General features: G+C 63.4%; 1 protein-coding gene and 2 long non-coding RNA genes across 5 annotated transcripts in view; all 3 read right to left on the reverse strand.

The window, feature by feature from the left end:
• The window catches only part of CSRP1 (cysteine and glycine rich protein 1), a 15,516-nt gene extending 6,168 nt beyond the window's left edge, over positions 1–9,348 (reverse strand). For 2 of the 3 annotated variants that reach the window (XM_039883563.1, XM_039883561.1), the window contains exons 1-2: positions 9,249–9,305; positions 2,795–2,913 (exon numbers count right to left, since the gene is read on the reverse strand). In XM_039883563.1, coding sequence (XP_039739497.1) covers positions 2,795–2,906 — 112 coding nt within the window. In that variant the 5' untranslated portion in view covers positions 2,907–2,913; positions 9,249–9,305. Of the gene's footprint in view, positions 1–2,794; positions 2,914–9,235 lie in introns of all 3 variants that reach the window. The other variant, XM_039883562.1, reaches the window with a different exon arrangement.
• LOC120619270 (uncharacterized) lies at positions 61–2,788 on the reverse strand. Its single transcript, XR_005657456.1, has 2 exons — positions 2,439–2,788; positions 61–2,355 (listed from the first exon to the last, which is right to left on the reverse strand). It is a non-coding gene; the product is annotated as an uncharacterized LOC120619270 (long non-coding RNA).
• A 757-nt stretch (positions 9,349–10,105) lies between the features above and the next one.
• Positions 10,106–18,316, reverse strand: LOC120619269 (uncharacterized). Its single transcript, XR_005657455.1, has 4 exons — positions 18,118–18,316; positions 17,853–17,915; positions 10,803–17,648; positions 10,106–10,495 (listed from the first exon to the last, which is right to left on the reverse strand). It is a non-coding gene; the product is annotated as an uncharacterized LOC120619269 (long non-coding RNA).
• Between the last annotated feature and the right edge of the window lie 151 nt (positions 18,317–18,467).

The raw sequence follows: 18,467 nt of genomic DNA on the forward strand, positions 1-18,467 counted from the left end.
GCCCACCCCCCACCCCCCACCCCCCGCCTTGGCCCTCCGCCCCTGTGGGCTCCACCAAAGACTCACCCAAGCAGTTCTGAGTGAACCTCTACCCAATAATTAGCCAAAAAAGAGAGTTACGGGTTCGTTATCTGGGCAAATTACTCAGCATTGGGTGTGCATCCAGATGCCACCTGGCCACGTGAGGCCTCGTGATGCCGTCTGGGAACAGGCATCCCCAGCGGAGGGTCAGCCCCCTCCCCACCCCAAGTCAGAGTGATTCTCTCTGCTTCCGGAAGAAAAGCAAGGCCCACAAAGAAGTTCAGGCTCACAGAACCGGCCAGAGGCAGGGTTGGGCCAGAGCCCAGCACGACTTGGCCGTTTCTGCCGCCCAGGTCCCTTCCGGGCAGGCCAAGCATGTGGGACGTGAACACTGGCAGCAGAGCTCAGCCTGCGGTTCGGGAGGCGCTGGTGTCCGAGGGCATGTGGGCTTCTAAGAGCAGCCCAGTCCCATCGGCCACCACCGTGGGGTCGGGCCAGACCCCAGCCTGCCCTGGAGGGGGCCGGTCACAGCTCAGGGCCAGGCACTAGCCTCAGCCTCGCCGGGCCCCCAACCGAGAAGCTGGGCTCTCCTGCCCGTGCACGGGAACTGGCCGACCCCACGGAGACCACGGGAGTGCAGGCCCTCTCCGTCCCTGCTCCCGGGTCGAAGGCCAAGCCCAAGGCCACGGTCCCTGGCCTCGTCCTGTGCGTCACCCTGTCTTCCTGCCTGTCCCAGCCTAGAAAGGGAAGGTAGGCACTGAGCTGGGTTGATCCACAGCCGAAATGCCCAGAGCAGCTTCTGGGGACACACGCGGGCCCGGCTGGCAAGGGACTGTGGCCCCGAACGCCAGCCCGGCCCAAGCCTGGGGCCTCTCTCCCTGAGGGAACAGTCCCTGACTCCATGGGTCACCCTGGATCCTCGAACCCAAGCTGGACGCTTTTCACGGAACCGGAGAGGTGGCAGCTCTTCCATTCCACGTCCTTGTCAACAGCCGACCAAGAGCTCGGAGCAGCTCTGGGCCCCGGGAACAAGCAGGTCGCGGAGCCGGCCTGGATCGTGGAGACCATCTGAGCTCTGAAGCCCCACTGCTGAGCGGGGGACCCCAGAGACCCACAGCCGTTCCCGGTGGTTGTTAGTGTCGGCCGCCCGTCCAAGCCCTGCCCCGGCCTAACTTTCTGCAGCTGCTTCTAGTCCCCGGCACCGCTCGCATCCTGGCCCGGCCTGCTCCCTCCTCCCTCTGCCACCCCCAGTTCCTGTCTCCCCTCAACTGCCTGCCCGACGGCCACCCCAACGAGCAGGACAGCAAGCCCGGGCGGCTCAGCCACAGCTGGCCTCTGGTCAGTGATCAGCAACAGCTGAGGGCAGAGAGGCTGCCTGACCCTCTTCCCGGCCATGCCAAGCCCTCCCGCTCCCTCTGAAAAAATAAACAGCTCAGAATTCCTCAGTGCGGTGAACTGCTGAGGACGAGCCGCTGCTGTCTGCAGCTCCCCCAGGGTGGGGGCCGGCGAGGCTCCGGCAAGCTGTCTGTCCCCACGCGTCGGCACAGCCCACGGGCTGTCACTCCTGCACTAGGCAGCTTCCACAGGTGGAGGTCTGGTGAACAGGTGGCCCAGCGGGACCCTACTCTGTCTGCATCAGAAGTCGCCTGGCACGAAGCAGCCGCAGAGTCCCGCAGCTCCGCTTCACGTGATGCAGGCCGGCCGGCCACACTGCGGCTGCCTCAGCCACGTGTGTGTGCGCGCGTGTGCACTTGTGTGTATGCATGCATGCACGCGCACGTGTATGCTTACACGTGTGTACATGCATGTCTGTGTGCGCATGTGTGTGCGCGTGTGCTTGCACACGTGTGTCGGGAGTGTCTTTCAGTTACTAAATACGCAGTTGTTGTGAGTGCTCCATTTCCCAAGCTCCTTGCATCCCGATGCTCACGACACCCCCCCCAGGGCCCCCGCACCCATGACAGAGAAACCCCACGCGGAGAGGAGCGGGCGACCTCGTCCGTGAGCACACACGTAACAACGCCGCGTCGCACGCGCCCTGCCCGACCGGCCTGCTCGGAAGCGGGGGTTGGCAAGGACACCCCAGCACCCACTCTGCTGCCCCCAAGGAGGACGTGGGAGCTGCAGCTGCCTCTTCTCAGCGGACTCCCCCACCAATCACCGGCCGCTCAGGAGTCTGGGGGGCTCCCCCCATGCTACCCCTTCCTGGGGGCTCGGGGAACACCCCAGCCCAGGCGCTGGCCGTCTCCGGCTGCCCCGGTTTCCTGCTCCTCCGGGCTCTGGGCTTTTGGGGGTGGGAGCCACAGAGCGTTGGTGCCCGTCTCCTTCTCCCAGCTGCAGGAGCAGGAAGGGAAGTGAGGGCGGCCCCGAGGCGGGCGGGAAGGGGCAGCCGCGCCTCCCCCGGAGCTGCCTTTTACCCAGGGGTGATTCGGGCTCACGGGCTGGTGAAATCTTGGGCTAAAAGCATCTTCCTCCTAAGTGACAGACTGTGGCAGAGGGGAAAGATGAGAATGTTCGCAGTGGAAAATTTCCCCAGCCTGGCCCTCGTCCCCCAGGCCGCCACCCCCACCCGCTCTGGCCAGCTGGTCCCGCTGGAAGAGGCCTCTGCAGCAACAAAGAGGCCCTTAAGTGCTTCCCGCCCCAGCTGCAGCTTCAGCCAAATGTCAAGCTGTTTACTTCCCAAGGGGCCAGTTCCCCAGGGTGCTGACAGGCCGGCCTGGGGGTGCCCCTCCCCCCCCATCCCCAGGGACCCGCAGGGCCTGGCCCGACTCACTGCACAGGAAGCAGGACTTGTGGAAGCTGTTGCCTTCACACTGAACCTCCTCGGCGAAGTACACGGTCTTCTGGCAAACCCCGCACCTCCTGCCTCCTCCCCAGTTCGGCATTCTGCAACTGGACACAGACAGGAAGTCATCTCCAGGGCCACGGAGATGCAGGCGGCCACGGGCAGGGCCTGAGAAGCAGAGGAGGCCGAGCCGAGCTCCTGGGGCCCCTTCCCCACGTCCCGCGCCCTCGTCCAGCTGCGGCAGCCTCGCCGTTCACGAAACCAGAGCTCAGAGACGCAGACCCCGTGCGAGGGCCACGGCACGCGGGGCCCTCCTCGTGGACAAGCGGGGGGCCGGGCCTCCCCGCGGCTGAGACTTGGGTCCCTGGAGGGGTCCGTCCTGGGCAGACGGGCTGGGGAGCCCACCCACAGGGGCTGCTGGGCCCTTCCTGGCTGTGGACACACTCGCTGCCCAGCTCAAGGCCTTGTCCCTTCACCGGGCTCCTGAAGGGAGACCCCAGCCACGTGCCGGGCTCGAGGGAATGGCCACCTTTTTCTTGCTGACTACCCTGGTTTTCAGCCACATCGTGTGGCCTGGACCTAACCTAATCGGTCAAGGTTACTGGCTCAGGATAGGCCGGCCACACATTTCAGGCCAACAAGACAGAATAAGATGGGGAGCTCTGGGGGCTCTGGAGAGAAAAATGTCCACGAGAAGCTTCTGGAAGCGAGCCCCCCCCCTCGATGAGGAGGGGAGCAGGGGCTCTGGGGCGTTGTCTCGAGGGGGAACAGGCAGTCCCAGGACGAAGCTGACAGCAGGAAAGACAGACCCGAGAGACAAAAGAAACCCACTGTGCGGTGACGTCATCCAGCCACCGAATTCGGCCAAACTCACTCCGGACTTTCCAGCTAAAGGGACCAGCCAAGTCCCTTCAGCGCTTTAGCCAGGGACTTCGTGGGCGGAAGTGTCCCCAGAGGCAGCCGCGGAGGCTGAATCCCCCTCCCCCCGTCCCAGCCAGGCCACAGGTCCTTTCTGTGGAGCTCCTCACTCAGGCCCTATCGGGGACTCCCTGGTGCCTGAGACGCCCCCACCTCGAGCCCCCCGCAGCAGAGCCCACTCACTCCCCAGCCCTGTCACCGTCACCACACCTCCCACATGTCGGGGCTGTGGTTGGCCACCCCGTCCACCCCTACAGAGCCCAGAGCAGGGCCTGGCCGAGAAGGAGCCCGGCGATGCCTGTTCGGAGCTGGGGGCCGTGCGCTGTCCCCGCCCAGGGGTGCAGGGCCGGCCGCCTCTGCACGAGGAGCTCCCCGTTCCGGGTCTGAACGGCAGCAGCTCACACACGTGCAGGACGGCCCCGCTGGCCACCGACCTCTGTGCCGTCCTCCGTCCGGGCCGGTCCTCCGACGGCCCCTCCCTGCCCTGCGACACCAGGGACCAGCTGCCTGGCTGAGCAAGAGCTCGGGGCTGCAAAACCACACAAGGAGGACACTGCGATGGGGGCGCATTACTGTCCCCTGACCTCCCGTCCCCCTCCTTCCTGTAACAGAACCCTGACTCCGAGTGACTCAGTGGTGCCCCCAGCCCCAGCTCCAGGGCACAGCCCAGCTACCAAAGCCAGCCACGGGCCCCTCCCTGTGGGGGCTGCTTCAGAAACAGGCATGAAATGTCCGGGGGGAGGGGTCTGCTGGGGAAGCTTCCGGGGAAAATGGGCCTGTCACATGGAGCCCCCGGCTCTCTTCTGCCTCTGACGAGGTGGCCGAGCGTCACCTCAGAGCTTGGGGACAGACTGCACTGCCACGTGCCGGACGGTGGACACAATCTCATTCCCTTGGGAGGACTGGAGGTGGGGGGCGCGTGCCCACTCGCCCACGGGTAAGAGGTCGCGGCTCAGCGGGCCACTAGCTCGCAGTCACTCAGCCACAGGAGACAGAACTGGGGTCCAGCGCAGACCGGCCAGATCTGAGACTTGTCACCCCACCTGCCATGCTGCCACCCCCCACACTGAAAAGCGCCTGCACGTGATGAGCACGCAGGACACCGGTGCCCGGCCCTCCCCTCCCCTGCCGCCCCTGAACCCACGGGGGACCGCTCTGTTGCCAGGAGCACCCCAGAGGGACACAACCTCCCCCACCCCGCAGCTGGGAGCCGGTCCAAGCGGTGCTCTGTTCCCGGACGCCAGAGCCCCCTCCCTGTGGAGGGACCCACAGCTCCACAGACGTCCCCTTGTGCGCGATGGCCCCGTGTCAGGCCCGGCAGGGCTCCAGGGTACAGGGACATGGGCGGGGACTGGGCCCCGGGGACCTGCCAGGGAGGAAAGCTGCCCGGGACACCTCTCAGCTGGGCCATGCGGGATCCTTTCGGGGGACCAAACTCTCAGCTGCAGGGAGGACTGCACCCCCTTCTCTGGGGGGCAGGGCCCTCTATTCACTGCGCCCCCCGCCCCATCCGTCAGGGGCCTGGACTGCCCTAAAAGGAAGCCAGACTCTCAGTTCCCGGACTGTACAGAGGCCTCTGGGGAACAGGGGCCCTGCAGGAGACGGGGGGCAGACCTCCCCCAGGTCGGAGCTCAGGGCACAGCTCAGCGTCAGGGAAGTGGGGTGGTGCTCCCGCCTTCCTGGCCGAAGGGCAGTCATTTCCGCTCTGAGCCCGTCTGCCTGCCTCCGAGCCGGACGCTGGCTCTCAAGTGTCCACGCCGAGGGTGTAGGGACAAGCTGGACGTGACGGCACGGGGCCCGCAGACCCCACGCGCCCCTCCCTCTGCTCACCACTAACAGGTCCCCCTCGGGGCCGAAGGGGCAGACCCAGGGCACAGATCCGGGTGCACCCTAAACCTCGTGAGGGCTGGGCTGAGGTGGCGGGTTCCATGTGGTCTCAAGTTTGAGAAAGCGTCCCGGAGATGGAGGACCGTGAAATGCCGGAATAACTTCCTTCACCGAACCAGCGATGCGACGAAGCATCGCGTCTTCATCTCTCCAGTGGAAAAACCCGACTCTCCTCGTCCAAACCTTTCGTTCCCTAGGGCCAAAGAATGACTTCTGGGCACAGCTCACGTCCCCACCTGCTTGCACTGGCAGAGACCTGCCGGGTGTTTGTCAAGTCAGAAACGCGCTTTCGGTCACCTGGGCTCTGTGGTGTCTGGCCAGGTACCCAGCAGAGATGTCACCCTTTCTTGCACGCCCCCACATCAGGGGGGTGGCTGAGGAGGGGAGGAGGGGCCTCGCCAGTCAAGGTTCAGGGCCTGTGTCTTGGGGTGACACTGAGAAGCCCAGGAAACAGACTGTCCCTGAAAGTGATGATCACTGGCAGGGGACAGATGGCCAGCGTGGCGACGTGGGCTTGGCCTCCGCGTCCCATATCCTGCCGGGATTTCTCTGAACCCCGCACACCACTCGCTTCTCTAAGGTTAGCAAGGTCGCTCCAGGCCCAGGGCCCCCCAGCACTGATGGTCACTTAACCCCCTCTCTCTACTATGACTTTTCTCTTTCCGAGGCCATGCCCGGTGGCCCTTGTGGGGCTGTGAGCTGACAAGGGCACTCCCTCTGACAGCAGAGCTGTCCCCCCTCGCAGCTCCGAAAGCTGAAGGTTGACTCGGGTAGAAACGGGGGTGTGTGGTTCACGCACGTCAGGACCATCACAGGAAAAACCCTGCACTGTGATGAGTCTCCTGTGTCCTCAGCAGGTCGCTTCTTTGCTCCCGTCTGCGATGATGTCAGCTTAGAGCGGTGACGATGGCTGAGCCCGCTGAAAAGGTCTGACGTCTCTGTGGTTGATTTGTAAAAACGAAGGGCGCTCAGACCTCACGAAAACGGGTTGTTTGCAGCTGACACGTCGGAGGCCCGGCCCACGCGGCCGAGGACAGCGAGGCTCTGGTGCCCGGCTGGCCGGGCGGGTGCTCCAGCTGCAAACTTGTTTCTTCCTTGTTCGTCGTGTTTGCTGCGGCCTGCTGGCTCTCGGGAGCACTGGAAATGCCACAGTCTGGAAGGGACGGCTGCTGTGTATGTACACACTTCACCATACATGGGAATCACTCAGCACTGACGTCAGCAAATTCCTGGGGAGCTGCGTCACCATAGCAACTCCTGACACCCGGAAACCCAGGCAAAGGGCTCCTGTCGGTACCCAGGACCCCTGCTGCGCCTCCCCCACCCCCCCGTGGCACCAGACCTGGGGACAGCACACCCACGGGGATCTGGGACCCACCTTCCGGGCCCCCCTGTCCCCCTCCCTGGCCATGCAGCAGAGTGAGAACCTAGGTCCTGAGTTCTAACCCCAGCTCCGTCCACATCACACGGGCGAAGCCACATTGTCCTTAAATGGTTTACGAGCTGCTGCAAAGCACTCTGCAGAGCTGCTGTGTTCACGGCGGCCATTTCTCTGGTGAGCTGCTCTAGGAATAGGAAATGCAGAGAAGCAAAGTAAACGGTAAACCAGCGCCTGAGGTGGGTCTGGAAGGGGTCTGCCTGTCTGACCGGCCGCTCCCGCCGCTGCCATGGGTCGGTGCTCACCGCACGGACTGGCCAGCACAACGCGGGACGGCTCCAGGCTGTCCCTGGGGCTGGCACGTGCAGGCACCTGCTCACTCTCATCCTCGGGAAAGACCCGCTGGAGCATCAATCGTTCATTCAGTTGTTTCTCTTGAGGTGTTTGCCAAGTCACCCGAGTAAGGGGAGGGGACGGTCCCCAGATTCCCGTGAGCGCCTCGGTGTGTACCGCATGATGCTCTATCCTGGAGTAAACCTGCCCAGCACGAACTCCCGTGAGCAGCTACCAGAAACCTCCCCGCCAGATCTTCAGTAAATAAACACAACGCCTTCCCCCCTCAGCGGGCGCTCACTGTGCTCGCACGAAACGCACGAAACGCACGAAACGCTGGCTAGGACCCGTTTACGAGTGTCCGGCAGGGCAACCCGGCTAAGAGCTACCTACGCCGCCGTTCACCTCTCGTGGGCCAACCCAGTGTCAACACCAGACTCCCAGGCTGCGACTCCGGTCGGAAGCCTGGCTCCAGAGCAGATGTTTGCAATTAAAAAAGAAAACACCGGGCCAGGAAGGAAGGGGCAGGACAGACGACGGACGACGGACGACAGATGGGGGCAAAAGGACTGGGCTTCTGGAGGGCCGGCCCTCCGGCTGGTCTCTGCACCCTCCCCCGCCCTCCGGCCCACACCACACTCCAGCAGATAAACTTCCTTCCTGTCTGACTGTTCCATGATGGGACAGCCGGCCGAGGGCTGAGGACAGAGCCTGGACGGGGAGTCAGGAGGCCACACAAGTCCCCAAGCTGTGCTCCGAGGACAGGAGCAGCCAGCGCCTCCAGGCTCCGTGGCTTCTGGAGCGGGTGATGGGGAGAAGACAGAGGCTGAGCCCTAACGTGTGCCGGGTCCGTGCAGCCCGTCCCCAAAGCACTCTCCCCAAAGGCAACCGGAGAGCGAGAAATCACCTGTCCAAGGTCACCGCGTATTAAGTGGCAAATCCAACGTCAAGACTCAGCCTGTCTGCCTTCCCAGCCGTCTCTCACCAAGACCGCGGGCTGCCTCTTCCGGATACGCTTTCTACCAGGGCCCAGTGGATGTCTTCGGTGCCCCTGTGACAGGACCCCAATGCACAGGCTCTGGGCAGGGGAGGGCCTGCCCACTCAGTCACCCCCACAGAGCACCGTGGCTGGCGCCCAGGCCAGGAGCAAAGGGCCTGGGTCCATTACAAACGAACGGGGACCAGGACTTTGCAGAACTCACTCCTGGGGAGCAGATGAAACACCTGCCCAGCTGGTGCTTGTTGGGTAACTGGCCACTTGCCCTAACTGTGCTCAGTACCAGCCACTTCCTGCTCCCCAGCCTTCAAGGCCTGAGGCCACACAGCATCTACTAAGGGTTCTATGGGGCTTGTAATGGTCCCCACCTAGCACCAGGACGTGGGTAGAGAAGGGAAACGGTGCAGCTTCCATCCAGTTCTTCCGAGAAGGAAAAGGCACACCTGCACTCGGGGCAGACACCCGGGCCAGCCACGAGGCCAGATGTCCGCCCGCCCCACCCGGGGCAAGAGGGCGAGGGAGGGAGGGAGGGAGGGGCTGGCGCGGATGCCCTCATCCCCCGCCGTACCATGAGCGTCAGGGGCGCGCAGAATCGCCCATTGTCCCGCTGCGGGACCCGCAGGCGGAGGGGGAGCCGGGCGCCCGGGGTCAGGGCACGGGGTTTCAGAGGGCTGAAGGACGGGCCTCCCGAAAGCGCCGCGGGGCTGACCGCAGCCACCTCTCTCCACTCCGCGCCCGCGACGGCGCCCCGGGTCCGGCGCCACTTACTTTCCACCTCTCGGGCAGCTGCCCTGGCCCCGGCGGGCGGGAAGGACGCGGAGGCGCTGGATGCCCGGCCGCAGCGGGGCGCACTCACGGGGCGCGGGCGCCGGCGGGGGGCGCGCACGCAGCGGATGCGCTCGCCGGGCGCACTCACCTGGCGCACTCACCTGCTGCGGGATCGCGCGGCGCGGCGGGAAGCGCTCGGGGCGGCGGCCGGGAGCCCGCGCGCGCTTTTTGTTCCGCTTGGGGCGGGGGGGGGCGGCCCGGCCACGCCCACCTGCGGGCTCTGCACACTGCACCACGCTGGCTGACGTCACGGCGCCCAGCCGCCGCGCTGTCCCCACGCGGGCGGGGGGACCCGCACCAGCCAGGCCCGGGCCAGTTCTGTGGACCCACTGTGCGCTCGGAACTTCTCAGGGTTTTCCTATCAGCCAGATGGTAAGATGGACATGTGATCCGAGACCCTTGATAGACCGGCGCCCCCAGAGAATGGGTGGGGGCGGGGGCTCTCACATTTGCTTGTCCTGGTGGCTCCAGACCGAGACAGACCCGTGGGCTCTGATCCTGCCCCTTCCAATTACTAGCTGAGCCCCAGGCCGAGACACTTAGCCCCTCTGGGCTTCAGGTCTGCATCTGCGAAAGGGAGTGACCCACGGGGATGCTGTGGGGGTAACGTGGGACCCCCATAGGACAGCAGGCCTTCAGCGGTGGCCCCCGTTTGTTAGATGCTCAGTAAATGTTAACTCGCTCCTCCGACAGCGCCTGTTCCCAGAGCTGCCCCCACCTTCCCTGCTACCCGAAGGAGAATGCCCCACCCCATCCCCCAAATCAGCTGTTTTGAAACGTGGGGCCTCGGCTGGGGCTCACGCTGCACCTCCAAGATTCAGTACATGGACATACATCTTCCACACTGGACAGGGGTCAGGGCTCAGGCCCCCAAAAGCTTCCTTTAAAACCCTCGGTTGCTGAATTAGCTCTCATCCAGGAATAAAGCCAAGCACTTTACAACCCCGAAAGTGAAGTGTTTAGCTAGGTGTGTCTTGCTCTCTGCCTTCAGAAACACCTTTGGCCAGGCCCTTCCTATAAACAAGGTTCCCCAAGATTAGGATATCTCGAAGCACCCAGCCAGGGCAGGAAGAGAAACCTGGTCATTCTCGCACTGAGCCAGCGACAAACAAACAGGTTCGTGAATTAAACCCCCAGACCGCAACCGGCCAGACTCCGTGGGCTTCCCGCCCAAAGACGCTCTCACGGGACCACGCTCCCTCCCTTCGGCTCTCGCTCAGGATTCTGGATTCTGCATCTTCCCCAGATTTTGCAGAAGGGCAAACGGCTGCACTTCCTTCTTTGGTCTGAGTTAGTCCTCAGGTGGAATTCCCCGATGAGGACAAGGCCACCTGTGCTGTGAAACGTCCTAGGGAAAGTCCAAAAAAGGAGAGTGACATCCAGTCACCCTTGGGTTTCTCCAGGGGATCTCAAAGTGCTTATAAACAGAGAGGCTGTGGAATGCGGCATCCAAACTGGAATGCTTTTGATGGTGAATGGGATGGTGATGGGACCGGCAGACCTCACAGGTACTGCAGGCTCTGCCCAGACCACCGTGACAGGATGACTAACACGATAAAGCGAGTTTCCCGGTGCCTGTAACAATTATGTTTACACGCTACCGTAGTCTATCAAGCGTTCAATAGCACTTTGTCTAAAATGAACAATGTACATACCTTAACTTTAAAAAACGCTTCCTCGCTGTAAAATGAGCATCGTCGGAGCCTTCGGCAAGTTGTAATGTTTTTGCTGGTGGAGGGTATTACGTTCATTTTGTAAAAAAAACACAGTGTCTGCGAAGTGCAGTACAGAAGGTATGTCTGTCTTCGGAATTCCACGAAGGCCACCGGCCTGCCCCAGGCAAACCTGGACATATGATCGCCTGCGTGTTCATCCGGAGGCGGTGCCGGAGCTCACGTCATAGGAGCTGTCCGGGCAGAGCTGGAGATAAAGGAGCCGGGCAGGTCCTGCCTCGTCGTCTGTTTTCCCAAAACTCCCACCTTTCGGTCACGCCGTGCTCTCTGCATGCTGCCGAGCCCCCAGGCGTGGGCTCGGACTGCCCGTCGGCATGTGAAGAAGACTCGGCGGGTCAGGGAGGCCTTTGAGGTGGCCGAAGGTGCGCCAGGGTCATCCGCCGCATAGACAGGGCTGAGTCTGATGTCGCAATCACAGAAACACCATCAGTCGCTGGGAGGGCACACAGGGCGAAAGCCCCTCAGGGCGGAGATACTTCTTCGGGCTGACCTCAGTCACATGACCCTGCCCGCACTGGCCCACCCAGCCAGCAGCCCCAGCTCTGCGGGCACAGCGCGGCCAGAGCCGCTCTGTGTGGCTCTGGACAACGCGGGGCGTACGGTGACTCCGAGGCTGTGTCCAGCTCTGGGTCTGGCTCTGAGCTGTGAGGCCGTGACGAGCCGGGTCAGAGGAGGCCCTGGGCCCTCGGTCTCTGAATCCGCAGTCCCAGGGAGGGATCCTAGAAACTCTGGGAGTTTGCAGGCGACATGAGCCTGCCGGCCAGGGGCACACACACACAGGCCAGGAATTCTGGGCGTCCATGTCGGAGGATAAAATGCTGGGAGGCAGGAAAAGGGGACACCAGCTGCAAAGGGACAGAGGGAGTGGAGTGTTCCAGGGGACCCTGAAAAGTGACCCAGGAACTCACGGTCATCGAGGACTGTGAAACTGGCTGGACGCGCTGTTAGGTGACGAGGGCTCCCTCTTCCCTTCCCCTGGGCCTGGGCGTGGCGGGGCCACTTGTGCCCTGCTCCCTCTGCAGCCTCCATGCTGCCGCCTCTGAAAATAGGCCTGGCCCGTGCGATGGCTCCCAAGAGTGTGGGTAGGGACACAGGGCAGCTGGGAGCAGAAGGGGACCTGCGTGCGCCACCGGCCCGGGGAGACTGGCCGTCGGAGGCCGGAGGCTCTGGAGAGGTTCCTCTGACCGTCAGTTCCGGTCTGTGCAGCTGTTCTCCCATCCACCTTTGCTGCTCCCACCTTCTCTGTGGTCACCTGGCCGGACAGCAGAAGTTTAAAGCAGCGCAGTACATTGGACGTGACCGAGCTTTAAGCCAGACCTTGGCCGCCTCTGTCCCAACAGGCTCGGTCGACTTTCGGAGTCAGCAACCCGAAGACGAGCTCAGGAGACGGAGCCCGCTTGCTGGGAAGGTGTCAGAACGCAGGGATGTAGCTTAGCCTTTGCGGCCCACACAGCGCCTCCCGCCAGGTGCTCAGCTAGCGTTTAAGAAATTCAGCTCACAGTTGGCAGTGAAAACCAGGAGCAGGGCTGCCGCCTGCTGGCGAGGTTGGGAATGGCGCCTCCATGGCCCGGCCGCTGACTGCAGCTGCGTGAGGAAGCCCAGCCGACACATCGTTTATCCCGCAAGACCACTCGAGGCTTCCAATCTTTTCTCTCACTGGAGATGTCCTAGGTGTCCAGCAGAAAAGCCAACTGTCCTGGGACACCAGTGGGTCAGAGGCCTCTGAAGTGAGTGCAAGCTCCGTTTCGTAACTCAGGCCGCCCCCCCCCACCCCCCACTGGCAGGTGTTCTGGCCCCTGTCGTCCATCCAGACGGAGCCATGAGCACCCGCTCTGTGCCCAGCATCGTGCTGGGTGCCAGGAGTCTGACTCGGGACTTTCCGGGGGGATGTGGGGTGAGGTGTGCACCGAACGCGGCAGAGGTGCTGGGCGGTCAGCTTAGGAGGGGACTCCTCACGGTGGGAATCGGGGACCCGCTCTGCTTGCGCCGATGCCCTGTGCTAAGGAGCTAGGCCATAAAGGACGGCAGGCAGCTGACAGGTGGAGACAGACAGCGTTCCTGTTACTGTCGCTGGGTGACGACGAAGCTCCCCAACTTAGCAGCTGAAAACAACAGTCTCTTCCTTTTCTCTCTCACGGTTCTGGGTCCCCTGAGCTCAGCCGGATGGTTCTTGCTTGGGGCCCATCACATGGGGGACCCCTACATGTCTCTTGGTGAGGCCCCGTCCCTCACACGTGGCAGCTGGGTTGCCAGGAGGGAGGCAGGGGTCACCATCCCGCCTGTGTGACCCAGCCTCGGAGGCGCAAGGCAGAACTCCCCAGGCTGTCCCAGTTGACACCGTCTCAGAGCCCCGCCCGGCTTCAAGGAAAGGGGACACGGACGCCACCTCCCCACGTGTGGGTGGCAAGGCCCCAGAAGACCGTGTGGGGTGGGAGGCGGCATTCAGGCCTATTTTGGAAAACATAACCTGCCACAGGCAGGAAGGTCGATCCAGGCCATCAGGTGAGCTTTGGCTAAGATCGGTTCCTAGTGGGGAAGGATGGCCTTGGCGTCCCCACAGCAGTGGGCAGGACGTGCCAGAGGCCACGTCCAAGCCATGGGCAGGGCCCAGACCAGGGAGCGACACCACAGGAAGCTTCGGTGGCGAGAGCTGAGATATGCAGTCACATGGTGGCTGTCCATCTCGGGGTGACTCAGAAGCAGGGAGCCCTGGGGTTAGAAGCCGGGTTGTCACTGAGATGACACAAATATAACGTGAGTCGAGACAGAAAGCCGTAGGAGAATGGACACGGTGTGGCCCCAGCCACGGAGTTCGGATGCAAACACAGCGGATACGGCCGTAGGAGCGTAAAGCCGGACACGCAGGTGACCGACACGGAGCTCCACAGAGCCTTTCCTCCAGGACGACAGGACAGAGGACGGGCTCCGACCGTGCTGTTCCATGTCCTAAACGCATGATGTTTACGGCCGCGTGGTTAAGTTTTACCTGTCGGTTCCGTTTCTCTGGAGAACCTCGGCTCACGCGACAGGCGTGTTTGCTCTGTCATTCTCTGCCCCGTGCGCCTGTCTTGGATAAATCAATGATGGGTGGGTGTTATGCGCAGGTCAGGGAAGATGAGAACCAGCCGATGCCGTGTAGTGGAGCCGTGACAGGCCGGGCACGCCTTTGCCTGGCCGACCCGGCGCTGTGTGCAGTGCAGGTGCTGGGGACACGCACGGCTGTGGAGGAGTTTAGCTGTGACTCGAAGGAAAGCTCGGGGTCCGTGCTGGAGTGGGGTACAGCCAGAGGAAGCGGATTAAAAATGAGTGGCTCGCCTCTTTCTGAGGTTTCCGGGCTAATTCAGCTGGACCCGTCGGAGTCCGGGCTCCTTCACCATTCCGGGGAACATTCTGGAAGACGTGACTCTTCCCCCTTGGGCGTGCAAAGCGATTTTTAAAATGCCCAACCAGAGATGCAAGCCCTCTGGACGTCAGCCTTCCCAGCAGCCATCTTCCCGAGCGTAATGCCAGCCGCTCACGGAAACGGGGAGGCTGAAGCCCTGGTCATCGCCGGAACCCTGGCCGAAGGGGCTGTGGGAGCCACAGTAAACAAAACGATGGCCAGAGCGAGAGGGAGGTTGGTTTCTCTTTCTCTCTTTCCCCGCTTCTCCGGGCTCAGTGGTTGAGCTTGGCTGGTGCGGTGCTGCTCACGGCTTCCCAGCTTTAGGCTCAAGGGGCTTCCCAGCCCCTTGACTGGCAGCAGGGAGCCTTCCCAGCCACCGAGGCTGAGGACGCGCGGCTAGTCCGTGTCTCTCCGCCCGGATGCCCGTCTGGGGTTGATTCCCATCCTTCTCCGTCTCATCGGAGGAGCTCCCCGCCAGGGGCTTCTGAGCTAGGGCGTTGCTTCCCACGCCGCCCAGACGGGTTGCAAGGTTTTTCCAACGCTGCATCCTCCAGGGCGGGCTCCCCGTCCCCGCGCCCCGCCCCCTCCTCCCCGGGGCCGCAGGGAGAAAGGCGCCAGCAGGGGTCAGCAGTGCCCCGCATCTGGCTGCAGCCGCTGCCACATGCGCGCTGTCTCCGGCCGCCAGGGCCGCTTCGCGGTGTTGAGGCCTTGGCGCCGCTCTGAGCATCGCGGACTCTGGCGGCCGGGCCGGTCCCTGAACGGGGCGGGGGCGGGGAAAGCCAGCGACGCGTGATGCGGCCAACGGCGAGGCCACGTCACCATCTGGAGCTCTGCCCCGAGCTTTGATGTGCGTTGGCACACGCAGCGTGTTGCACAGGTCTAGGTGTCGGGCGACGTGTGGCTCGGATTTGCCTGGCGGAGATGTTCGCAGAGACCTGGCGTTTCTGGGTGCGCTGTCCCCAGGCTCCCCGTGGACAGGCCAAGCGCGCAGCCGCGTGCGCAGCGTCCCACGCAGCCTCCCACGCCCCTGGCGGCGGGTGGGGAACGAGAGTCCGCCAGGGCAGCGCCAGCGGCCGAAGCCACGCACCCGGCCCTGCTCTCGTTTCTGGCCTGAGCCTCATCCAGCGCCCCGCGCGCCCCAGCCCCCGCCCTCCGGGCTGCGCTGCTCGTTCCCACAGCACCCCGCCTCCCAGGGGAGCCAGCGGGTGCCATTCAAGACTTCCGCCCTCTCCTGGCTCCTCAGTCCCCGCCCCCCCCAGGCGGTGGGGTGGCCAGAGGACTAGTGAGGCCTGAGGGACCGACGTGCCTCTGAAGCAGCAGAAGAGGGTCCCAGTCTGCAGCCGAGGCTCCCTGGGCCCCCGCGTGGCGCGGTGACCCGGTCGCCTTCCCACCTGCCTTCGGAGAGAACTCGGGCAAAGCCGGGCATGGCCGCCTTCCAGCAGCAGGGGGAGGGCAGCTGGCTAGGCGGCAGGTGCGAGCTCGGCGGTCCCACGGCTGCTTGGCACATCCTCTGCCTCGGCGGGCCAGCAGTCACCCACACACCTCGGACCTGCGGGGCGGGCGCAAGGGGACACTGGGAGCAGCGTCCAGAGTCCCTTGTCCTGGAAGCCCCGACGTGGGGCCCTGGCCAGCCTCACTGGCCAGCAGCTCGGGAGCTGCCCCTGGCCCCTCCTCCCGTCCTGCTGCCCAGCCGGTGGCTGCAGCCAGCTCCCCTCTGGTCCTGGCCGGCTGGCTGGCTAGCTCAGGCCTCTGCCGGGTGGAACTCGGAATCCTGGCTCCCAGCGGCTGTCTGCAGGCCGGGGTGGACGGGGTGGACGGGGTGGACAGGGTGGACGGGCTTGGACAGATGGCTCCTCACGGATGCAAATGGTTTCTCACCACTTCAGTGCCTCAAACCACAGACGGATTAGAGGGAAAGGCTCCCTTGTGTGCTGGGCCTTGGTCCAGAGCTTCCCCTGCATCTTCTCATCAAGCCCCGCCCCCACCAGCCAGGCATGGGGCATGGGGCGGCTTCTGTTTAATGGGAAGAGGCCAGCGTTCTGGTCACACGCTTAGGATGCAGTGAAACTGGGCTGCGGCGGTGACTCCAAAGCCTGTTCTGCGTCCCCGGGTGCACGGCCCGGGCCCCAGACCCTCGTGGCTCCTATTCTGGCCCCGCCCACCTTCACCTATAAAATGGAGGTGAAAATGACCCCTGTTTCATAGGGGCACTGCCAGGATTCCGCAGGTTGACATACGTACAGTCAGCGCTTAGAACAGCGGTGGGCACGGGCAGTGCTGCTTGAGCGTGGACTGTCACCGCCTCCGGCATCGCCACAGCCAAGCCAGGCTTCATGGGGGGGGGACGTTCGTCCCCGCCAATCGCACCCCTCCCCTCTCGGCCCCTTAGAGAAACAGCTCTCTTCAAAAGCCATCTCCGGGAAAACACTGTGATGGGTTTCAGCTCCTCTCCCTTCCTGGTGACCGACACAGAGGGAGGGACACATCTTCATGACGAGGCAGGGACTCGCTCGCTCTCGTGGAGCTCTCATTACGGCACCTACAGACTCTTCTCCCAGGTCCTCGTAAGCTCGGGCAGTCGACGCAGAGGGCCCTTCTTACCGGGGGCCCTGAGACCAGGCCTGCAGCCTGAGGGGCCACATAGGGGACAACGCCATCCCGGCATGAAGCCCCCTGCTGGTTAATGAATGGAGCTGCAAGGGACAAGGCGACCAGTGGACGCGGAGGTCCATCACTCAGACACGCTTTTCGAGCACGGAGCCCATACCCGGACTGCCCGGGCCTGCGTGGGGAGGAGGGACAGGGACAGGAGCAGTGCCCTGCGCGATAACCTCACTTTGCTCATAGTTGCGGGGAACCGGATAAACCCCTTTCTCCTCCATTATCTCACCAAACCTTCCCCGGAGCCTTGCTGGTGGCTAGTGTTGTCCCCTGTTGTCCCCTGGGCATCGACACCCCCTTTTACTGATGAGCAAACTGAGGTGACGCGCTCCAGCAAGCAGCTGCCCTGCAGCATGCCTCTGGTGTTTTTCCGCTGTGCGGGGGGCAGGGGGGGGGGCGCTCCCTGGACTCTGCCTCAGAGGCGTTAATAACGTTTATTAAACGCCCAAGAAAATAGAGCGACGTGCTGTCTTCACATCCCGTCTTCACGGTCCCTCCCGGGCCTCATGGAAGGAGGTCTGATGGCAGGGCCCCCAAGGAAGCCAGCTGGGCCTGAAAATGTCACTGACTCCACTTCCTGGGGCTCCCGAAGGCCACCTCGAGCCCCATCTGAACAGCTATGGGGCAACAACAGGTTCCAGGCTGACGTATTAAAACCCACTTGTCACTTCGACTTCAGTCCTCTGGCTGACAGCCTCTTGTCCCCACTGGAGACTGGCTCTAAGCTGTGGGTGGAGGAGGGGGCCAGGGAAGCTGTCGAGTGTGTTGGGGTGTCTCAGGGGCACCTTCTGGGTGAGCGGGTGGGGGCAGGGACACAGTGCGTGACCCGGTCCCCTGCATGAGCCCAAATATCACTGTTTCCATCCCTCCCCAACCACGTCACTCCCCAGCAGCACCCCCCCCTCCCGCAGCCAGGCCCTCGCCTTTACCTCTTATTGATTTTCACATTTAAGGAAAATCCATTTGCTTGATTCAGAGCAACTGAGTCATCGCTATGTTGGGAGGAAAACCACTCAGACCGGGCACTCGGCGTAGGCCCCTTGGGGGTCGGGCGGGGTCCAAGGCTCCCCACCAGCCCCTCCCGGCTCCTCTCTGCGGCTCCCGCCCACCAGCCCTCTTTCCTTCAGAGCCTCGCACCCCACCGCGCCGCCGCATTCCTTCCCTGGCCCCCCACTCCACCTGTTCTCACGCTACCGTATTTGGCTCCTGGTACTTTTTACTGTTGGAGGTTTGTGGTGGGGACACTGAAGCAGGGTCAAGGGGACCTGCATGACCAGCCAGCCCTTCATAAAAGGGACAGAAACACAGATTGTGGGATGGATGACCTTTAACCCTTACAGGGTACAGCTTTGGCCTTCTTCCTGTTCTGGGTAGCACCCAAGGTAGGGCCTTGTGTCCCCCCCCCTCCAGCCCTCCCCTCCCCCGCCCCGCACCGGTGCGGGCGGGGACCTGTGTCCAGCTCTGATCAGTAGGGAACTTCCTCAATGTCACTGTGCGTTCACTGTCTCGTGTCCCGTGGGTCCACAGGCACTGTGACCTGGGTG

This window comes from Pteropus medius, unplaced genomic scaffold (genome assembly GCF_902729225.1).
Source record: "Pteropus medius unplaced genomic scaffold, Ma_sr-lr_union100, whole genome shotgun sequence".
Lineage (NCBI taxonomy): Eukaryota > Metazoa > Chordata > Mammalia > Chiroptera > Pteropodidae > Pteropus > Pteropus medius.